Source organism: Sipha flava, unplaced genomic scaffold (assembly GCF_003268045.1).
Source record: "Sipha flava isolate LNK unplaced genomic scaffold, YSA_version1 36_pilon_pilon, whole genome shotgun sequence".
NCBI lineage: Eukaryota > Metazoa > Arthropoda > Insecta > Hemiptera > Aphididae > Sipha > Sipha flava.
Genome location: NW_020273076.1, coordinates 1,178,099 through 1,188,488, shown reverse-complemented (window position 1 = coordinate 1,188,488; position 10,390 = coordinate 1,178,099). Strand labels below are relative to the sequence as shown.

Sequence of the window (10,390 nt, the reverse complement as noted above, 5' to 3'; positions counted from 1 at the left end):
TTTCATTAATATTTTATGCTCGGGGTATAAAAATATACCAGAAAATATACCATATGTAGTAAGAAAATATTTAAAATAATGTTTTATCTTGTTTCGTATATTTGTAAATTGTATTGCATCCGACTGATTGTATACGTGCAACTTTCAAACTTATCCGATGTATCGATGATGTAAAAATACTCGATTGGGTAGTAATACATAATTTCAATAACGTCAAAGATGATATCGTATAGCAACTAGGGTTTTATTTTTGGGACGGAAGGGCTTATTTTCTTTTCTTTGGTACTATCTTAGTTTATGACTTTCTTTTATTAAATTTGCATCTGAACCTAATAACGTGGAGGATAGATAAATAATTGGCCCACCCAGTTGCTCTCTATGCCACGGTACGAACAGGGACGGGTTTTATAACAGACCAAGGAAGGGGCTAGTAGAGGCTCAAGAATTTAGTTGGTTGTTTTTTAAATCTATATAAGATTTTAAATTACAGACTATGTTTAAGTCCCTTATAAATAAGTCATTTTTTTTCACAATAGTGACAAATTTTAAATAGTTACATTATTGGTATCAATTTTAATCTGAAACCATTTTAAAAATATAGGTACCATATTCATCAATGACGGTTGACAATATTTTATAATAATTATTAATATATCAATAAATCATAGTACTTGGCCTTGTAAAATAGTTAGCTTAATTCCAATGTAGGGGCTAATTCCCCCGTAGCTACCCCCTTAAACCCACGTCACTGGGTACGAACACGCAGTGGCGTAGGAAGACTGGCTACTCCCCTGGCAAACTTAGAAAAAGTTATCTTTCTAACCAATTAAAATTTGATGTGATATTTTATTAATATTTCTATGTATACAATTTATACATATAAGTTATTATTACAGTGTTAATTTTAAACTTTGAACATTTGCTTTTCTTGCTTTATGACTGGCGAATTCATCGATCGTTTCTTCATATGAATTTTTTTATTTAAGTACCCTATTTTCTTAATTTCAACATTAAATTCACACGTACACGTGTACAAATAGACAACAGCTAGGTACGTATTTTAAAAAGTATAATGGAAAAATTTCGATTCAATTGTAGGATGAAATACGACTTTTGCACAATTTTGCGCCTTTGGCGCAGACACAGTTCGCCCTTGCCATTGCTACGCCACTGCGAACACGCAATGACGACAAATATTGAACAGGCGCATCCAACAAGCATTCCTTTCGGGTCGTTTTTCCTGGTTTCTTGAGCAACGGATTCCGTGCTGTAGGCAATGTCCCACAATAGGTAAATGACCCAATTGGTGCGAACATTGCGTGTACGTTTGACGGCGACTCGTTGTTGGACGGCCGCGTGCGCCCGTCGGGGCTGTTGCCGCACGGCGACCGTTGTGTCATAGCACGCAATGTTAACGGGCGACAGCGTAACGTTGTGTAACGCGTGCCGCGTGTTTCATCATCGTCGCCGTCCTTTCTCCCAGGCCCGGCCGCCGCTACGTAACCGACGACAGTATCGTAACAACACCACTGCGTTACCGTGCGCCCGGTGCGCGGCTAGTTTTTTCGCGTCCGAAACGGTGCCCGATCGTTGCGAACGTCCCGAAATTGAATTTTATGTTTGTTCGCGATCCGTCAGCGTTTGGGGCCATTCGAGTGTTTTTCGTACCGACGCGGAAAAGCGGAAGCGACGGGAAAAACACCTGTTCGACGACCTTGAAAACCAACATCGTTAGTCATCGATTATTATTGTTTCGTTTCCCGTTGCGGGTCTCCGTCCCGCGATAATGCCTTGATAACGCTTGCCGCTATCTTATCCGCCGCTACTACGACGAGACTTCACTGACCTTTGGCTCTCGTTTTGTTTATAAATATAAGCCCGTCGCCGTACGTTGTTGCCGCCGTCGGCACTCCTCCGTGTCGCTTGGCATCGGTCGCCAACAGATCAACAGCTGTGACCCATCTGTCGAATGATCGTTTCAAGAATCCCGACGATTATCACCGCGCATCGTATACGGCCGTCGACGCTCAACGACGATGGATTCGTTCCTGGACCTGTTCGATCCGGGCACCAGCCCTCCGTCTAATTGCGACGTATGGCCAGCGGAGGACAATGACGATGTCACCGCAAGGCTACCGCCGGAGCCTCAGATGGGCAATGTCGAGTACAAACTGAAGCTGATCAATCCGTCCAAGTTGCGCTTTGAACATCTGGTCACGCAGGTCAGTCCATGGCGATGGTGTTTATGTGTCATGTTATAGTTTTGTTGTCCTGGATTTGAACGGCAATATTTATCCATGTATTTGTGTTTTCTTTCAAACATTGTCCGACGTTCAGCTGAAATGGCGGCTCAGAGAGGGTCACGGCGAAGCCATTTATGAAATCGGCGTTGAAGACACAGGCATGCTGACCGGCTTGTCTGCTGAGGATATGAAATCTAGTCTAATCACCTTGGATGAAATGGCCCGTAAATTAGGTGCTACTACGTCGGTGCTGCGAGAGAGATCAGTAAAAAAAGACAAAATGGTTGCTGAAGTTCTAGTTCGAAAGGTCTGTATCTATTCAATATAACAAATATATAACAATATAACAATATTACTATTGATGCAAACTTTGTTCATATCTTAAAACTGGTATAAATAATTTATGTTTACCTTAATGATAAACGATAATAAAAACTGTAACGATGAAGAACATTTGGAAATTAAGTTAAATTCAATCATAGTAATATTTTATCTTATGATAGATTATATTAAGTGATGTATTGATAAATATATTTACGCAATAATAAAATATGGATATGGAGTCTAAAAAAAAGTTCTCGCTTGGCTTGACACATTTTTTTTCTCGCTACTGTCAAATAAATCAAATAAATTCCTTACATGTTTATAACTTCTAATAAGACTAGAAATTCAACACCACAAGTCATAAATTTACTGCATATTATAAACTGCGTGATGCACATTTAGGAATCTTGGACTGAATGTCCATACTCTATATTATACTTAAAAAAATCTATTTTTCAAAATGTTATTCACTAAATTGAACTTAAAATACATTAAACACAGTGTATACTGTAATATTCAACAGATAAATATTTTATTCAAACTTCATAAATCATAGAAAATTTTTTCAATGAACAGTTAAAAAAAATTTATTTGTTTTTCAAGTTATTTTATGAGTGTATACCCGTAAAATAATGTTTTACATTAGGTTTACACCAAAAATCTTTTTACGAGTATACAAAAATAGGAAAAGTTCTTATCTTTTTTATTTATTTGTATTTCTTATTATGAACTTTGGTTTTCATTTTTAAAATTTTTTACCATTTGAATTTCATACAATTTAATTTCATAATTTTAATATTTAATTTCTCATAACTTATTAAAGATATCAATATTTGTAATCTAATAGTATTATACCGATTGGTGTCTTTTGTTGTTATAAACAGTAGGTTGTTTATGTTTATATGTGTTGCCCATGAAATTGTTTAAATGAAGGTCAAGAAATTTGTGTCAATTATAACCTCTAATAAAAACAATTTGTGATGACAGTACAATAAATATATTTCATAGTATTTTTCTCAATAGTAATTTGAAATTTTATTGAATTTAAAAATATCTTTATTTTTGTTTTTAATTGTGTATCAGAAAGGTTATCTTAAAATATAGATAACATTATAAGATGTTTTCTTACATTTTTTATCATTCTAAGTTAATCAAGAATTTATTTTTCTCAAATTTAAATTATTTATTTGTAGTGTATTAATATGTATAGTAAAATATTATCAATATTTTTATGAAATATCTGAAATTTATTTTAACAAAAAAAAAAAAAAAATGCAATGCAATGTGTTTGTATAAAATGTATAGTAAATATTTTATATATTTGTAATGAATATTTAGTAGTTGTATGATTCTTGGTAAATCGAGGCCAGAAAGACAAATAATGCATTGTCTGTGCTCTTTCATACTCCATGGGTAAAAAAATGTAAAATTAGCTTAAACATTCTATTCTAACCAATGAAATTAAAAATAATTAATTTGCATTTTTTTACATTTATAGTGATATTGATTGTTATGCATATTTTTATTTCTTGTTTTATTTCATAATTCAACAAAAATTGTAAATTTGAAACCTATTAAATAAATAAATAAAACCACAAAATTCAACTGAGTTCACATCAACACAACAATATTTTAGTGTTTTAGGATTTTATTATAAATTTGTTTTTAAATTATTTGGTCAATTCATATAACAATTATAAAAATTTGTATACCATATTATATCAACTATATCAAATGTTATTAAATAAGTCTTATTTAATTTAATTTTTTTATAATTTGTCTATTTTTTAATTTTTTTAATTGGTTTCTAAAATAGTTGAGGTGCAAATTTACCTATTTTATGAATATTATGATTACTTTCGGTACATGATATGTTAGGCCTTGGTCATAATGAAATGACAAAAATAGCAAACATATTCAAATAATGGCTCTCATCCATAATCAGAAATTCTCATTCAGTATGCTATTTGTGCGAAAAACAGTTATGTTTAGTTAACTACATATTCAAATAATTAATCATAATGATAATGTTTTTAGAATATAAGAAATAAAATAAATAACTATTTTTGAACAATAAAAAACCTATTGACTTAGCTATTTTATCATTAACTTAACTATTATTATTTGTTTTAATTTTTATAATTAATTGTTATGATTATTGAATAGATGGTAATACAAACATAACATTTATTATAATTCTGAAGATTTAGAAAAATAAACTTAATTTCAGAATAGATTTTAGGATTGAACTAAATTTTGCTTATATTTTTGCTAGCAATTTATATGCCTATATTTTATAAATCGGTTAATTTTAAAAATGTTATAAATTAATATAAACTTAAAATGTAAAATTTATATATTTTTTTAAATATCAGAAATACATTTAGGGTTATAAAAATATTTCTCTAAAAATATTATATTATATTTTATAGCTACAATAAATTAATAAAATTCATTCTGATAACTGTTAACTGCTAACAATACACACAATACACAGTTCATGTTCTAATGATCATAATAATTAAGTATTGATATAGTAATAAATAAATAAATATATATATATATATATATATATGTGCTGTAATATATGCTCTGTTAAAATGAATGCTAACACAATATTATTTTTAATGTTATAAAATAATAATTAGGAAGTTATGTAAAACAAATATAATAAAATATAACATAATACATTTTGAAATAGGATTAGTTTTAATCATATGATGTTAATTCATAATGATGATTAATTTATTGAAATATGTATGATTTAGGTTCCAGATGACCAAGAATGTATAGAAGTGATGGTTGCTGTATTAGGAGGTGCTGATGCTGGCAAGTCAACTCTTCTTGGTGTATTAGCACATGGTGAATTTGATAATGGTCGTGGTAGTGCTCGATTAAATGTTTTAAGACATTTACATGAACTACGATCTGGTCGAACTTCTTCCATATCTCATGAGATTCTTGGTTTTGATACTGAGGTAACCAAAAGTATATTAATGTTATGCATTAATTTGTATGCAATAATAAATTTATACTTAGTTTTTTTTTTTTTTTTAATCATTTTTGTTTTAGGGAGATGTTATCAACTATCAAAAAGCCCGTACAGCCGAAGAAATTCGAGATCGCTCATCAAAGCTGATCACATTCCTCGATTTAGCTGGACATAAAAAATATCTTAAAACTACTGTAGCTGGTTTGAGCGGTTACTGTCCGCATCATGTTATGTTGGTTGTGAGTAGTCCAGCTGTAACTGTTTCTAGTCCTACTCAATTGGATATGACCAAAGAGCATATGGATTTGGCATTAGCACTTAGACTTCCATTTTGCATTGTTGTTACAAAAACTGATATCACTCCAGCAGATAACACAATTAAATGGTTGGAGTCTATATTGAAATCCATTGGATGCAGAAAAGTAAATTTCGTCAAGAGCTAATTTTTTGACTGTATCTAAGTTAACAAAAGTATTATTTTTAACTTTAGGTTCCTTTTGTTGTTAAATCTGATGATGATGTTTTAACAGCGAGCTCTGCACAGCCAACTCAAAATGTTGTGCCTATATTTACCATTTCTAGTGTTACTGGTGAAGATTTAGACTTACTCACAAAATTTTTATATGTTTTACCACCAAGTATTAGTATAAAAGATAAAGAAAGATTGGAGCAGGTAAAAAAATAATGGGATTTTACTAAAAAATGTATAAATATATATTGATTAATGATTATTTAGGAGTGCTGTCAGTTTCAAATAGATGAGATTTTTAAAGTACCTGATATTGGTACAATTGTTGGTGGTGTACTTGTCCAAGGTGTTGTTAATATTGGTACAGAACTAGTTATAGGTATATTAATCTATTTATATTTTGTCTACAAATATTTATCTATATTTTATTTTATTTTTAGGCCCCTTTGATAATGGAACATTTGTTCCAGTAACTGTGCAATCTATACATAGGAATAAAGCTCCACGTCGAGTTGTAAAAGCAACTCAAAGTGCTTCGTTGAGTTTGGAACAAAGTATTCCTGGATTACGTAATGGAATGGTGCTCTTGGGATCGGGTGTGAATCATAGTGCTTGCATATTCTTCCAAGTAAAATTACTTAAATTTGATGGTTATTGAACAACTGTTATTCATTGAATTACATTTGTAGGCTAGAATTGTTGTACTATATCATGCAACATCTATTCATAATGGATTCCAAACCACTGTACATATTGGAAACATACGGCAAACTGCGGCTATTGTTGCTATCATGGAATGTGATAAACGAGGTATGCATACTAATGACACAGCATCAGTAATATTTAAATTTGCACGTCATCCAGAATATGTCACTGAAGGTATGCGGTTATTGTTCAGAGAAGGACAGACTAAAGGAATTGGAATTGTTACTCAAGTATTTGCTTTGCAAGTAGTTGCTGGATAGATAACATTGTTTTTATTGACTTACAACTTTTATTTATATAACCAATAGAGGTAAAATGTACACAGTTACATAATTTAAACTTATAAAAATCACTTTATACACATAAGAATATATATATATATATATATATATATATATATATATAATAAAAAATTAGTACTGTATACTTAGTGTAATTTAATGATCTTAAGACGTTGATCTGTAAATTTGTACATCTGTTTATTAACTTTAGAGGTATAATTAAGTTATAATGTCTATTGTTTCATAAAACATTTTTGCTTATTATAAGGCATTTATTGACCTTGTAGGCATTTAAATAAAAAAAAGTAGTTTTGTACGACATATAAAAAAAATAATTAGTGCTTATTATTGCAGAAAGTAGCAGGTACAATTATAATTCTTTTTTTTTTTTTAATATTCTCTATATATAAGTAAAATGATTTAAAAATTACATTTATTGTGTTCATTTTAAACAGCATAAATAGTTAAGTAATAGTTACAATGAGTTAATATTATTATAAAAAATTAGATACTAGATACTGTGATACATATTATGTATCTATTAAATTTTCTTTGTGAATATTAGTAAATAAAATGTTATTGTTTATTTTAGTTTTTGAAAGAGGTTAACCTGAGAAAAAATAATGAAGTACAAAAAGTTATTTAAACTTATTTTAGGAATTATTTAAGAAGTATTTTTAGTCTAGTTGTGAGGTGCTGTGACTGAATAATTAGTTTTACAAGTATAGTTAGATATGGATTTGTTGTTGATGACTTCATAAAAAATTATTTTACATGCTAATTACATATCTTAAAAAATATGAAGTGTAAATATGATTATATATATATTATATTATATAACCAACCCATAGTAACTTAGCTCCTATGAATAAAAATGTATTAATGTTTACCTAATTTACTGTTATAAATTGTATGGACACTTTATTTTTAGTATTGTTTATTTACCATTTATTATTTTATTATTCAAAAATACATTTTTACCCTGAACTTTATTTTTCTACCAACATATTATTTATTGGAAAATATATTTTCAGAATAACATGCTCAAAATCTATAATTATTTTTTAATTTTAAAAGTATTAAGGATATTTATATATACCAATGTATACACTTGATTTGTTGTTAATCCATGATATTCTGTTTGTATAAAGTTTTGAAACCACAGATAAAAAAAAAATATATAATAATAATAATGTAACATTTAAATTTCTAGATAACACTATTTTATTGCCATTCTTAATTGATAATTTCACTGTAATATATTTATGTATAATAATGAAAACTGGATATATTTAGTGTTTTATTATTCTTTTTTTCCATAAATGTTATTGATGCGTCGAAAATATTTATAAAGGTGCGCTTGAATAGAGAGCGATATATCTACAACTTTTCCAAGTAATATATTAATATAGAGTGCCAGTATAGAACTTTTCAAATTGTTGCATGATCTTTTTTACTGTTGGATTAAACTAAGTTTTTTAAAAATTATTCTTGGTTCTATTCTGCTCTCCAATTTTCTTTATATAATGTATAGAACAATTATTTTAATCCATCGCAAAACTGATTATCTTACTATATACCAGGGGTCGGCAAGTAATTTACATTGGAGTTCTAAAGTTTAAAATAATAAATCAATGAGGTCCAGTGAAAAAAATCTTTTTTTAAATCTTCATATTTCAAAAATAGTAGCATAAAAATAAAAATAATTATTTGGTTATTACAATTAATTTATATTAAAAATTACAATGTTAGAAGTATGAAAATAAAAGTTGACAGGGTCCAGAGTATTGCTTTTTGTAGTCCGGATTTGTACCCCAGTCCGCCAGTTGCTGACCCCTTCTATATACCATACAAATTCAACAATTTTTTTGTTTATTCTAATATTTTAAAGTTTCAACTTTAAATTGCTATTATAAGTATGTATTTTTTAAATTTAAACAATGTTTCTTTTTGATAACGTATAAATTGTGTGTACTCCTAAATTGTATATGATCTAAGTTTTTGTCTATCTAATTATTATCTTTATCTAATGATAACTTGGCATAATGTTACGAAAGTAAAATAATTCATGTTCAATTATTATTTTTAATATATTTATTTTAATTGATTACCGTTGTAGTTAGTGCATTTTCTACTAGCAGTGTTTTATGATATTGATAATACTGCATCATACACATTGCACCACTTTATGATATGTCAGTAATGCTAAAGAGAAACACAGTAACTTATATCATGTGAAAATTGTCAAAAATAATTTATTAATCACAAACTAATAGCATTTTTGAATTTCTAGCATAAATTTCCATCTATTTCAGTCAAAATGTGTACATAAAGTTTTTAATTGAATAAAAAAAATATTATGAAAACATAAAAGTTTAATTTCCCGAAAATGTGAATTTTTTAGTTAGTGCTTTTCGCAGTAGCAGGACAGTATAGAATACTGATAATTCTAGTAATTTCGGTAGAGCTCTTTTAAATTTGATTAACAGCCACGACTCCTGGACCATTTCAATTGCAAAATTGTGCTTCAATATATTACTGAATCATTTTAAATTGTATTAAAAACATATGTGAATGTTACTACAGTCGACTACGGGTTAAATTAAACCTAAAAAATTGCTTCTTACAACTCTGATTTTGAAAATTAAGATTTTTTTTTTTTTTAATTGTAATTCATCTGTTGTAAATCTTGGTTTCTTTCGAATATTACGGGGAACAGTAGCCACGTCTATAAATGCAACCGTATTATTTTAATGTATACCGCGTAACAATTTTCATTCCTGTGCAGACACGTACATAATATATTAATATGTAAAGTTTATACTGTTATTTTACGATGTACAAACTATTCCGAACTGCCAAAATTACGTTTAAGGATATCCGGCGGTAATGCGCCATATTTTCCACCAGTCGCCACTGTTATGTACAGGTATAAATTATACCGTATACGTGTATGCTCGCGGATGTTTTTCGCGAAGACTTGAAAAAATTGGACCGTTTTCAACGTACCCAGCAACTCTGCACGTCGCACTAGTTTATGCATACATTATAGTGCACCGTTTTGAAACCATAATAATGTACATACGTAGTGTTGTTTGTGTATAGGTATAAGCAGTATATTCACACGAAATTTTCGAAATCCGATCAACATTTGATCAGTATTTTATGTCGGTAAAATACGATCGAGAACGCTCGAGTTTTTTTTTCCAACGTTGCCAAATGTAATCGATCGATAATATGAGCACAATAATCTGTTGATATTTATCGGACTTTTATCAGATTAGCTGGATGTTAATAGTAACATAGATACGAGAAAATGACGGTTAGGCTTTGCAGTCGTCGCACAAACTATTCGTCTATTCGAATTAGGTAGTTT

General features: G+C 29.4%; 1 protein-coding gene across 1 annotated transcript; it reads left to right on the top strand.

Moving 5' to 3' along the window:
- Positions 1-1,555: 1,555 nt before the first annotated feature.
- On the top strand, positions 1,556-7,117 carry LOC112688017 (GTP-binding protein 2). The gene is made up of 8 exons (XM_025561023.1): positions 1,556-2,222; positions 2,338-2,550; positions 5,336-5,545; positions 5,640-5,981; positions 6,050-6,232; positions 6,296-6,407; positions 6,469-6,656; positions 6,718-7,117. Exons 1-8 carry the CDS (start codon positions 2,037-2,039, stop codon positions 6,991-6,993), a joined length of 1,710 nt encoding a protein of 569 aa, XP_025416808.1. The 5' UTR covers positions 1,556-2,036; the 3' UTR covers positions 6,994-7,117.
- The last annotated feature ends 3,273 nt before the right edge of the window (positions 7,118-10,390 follow it).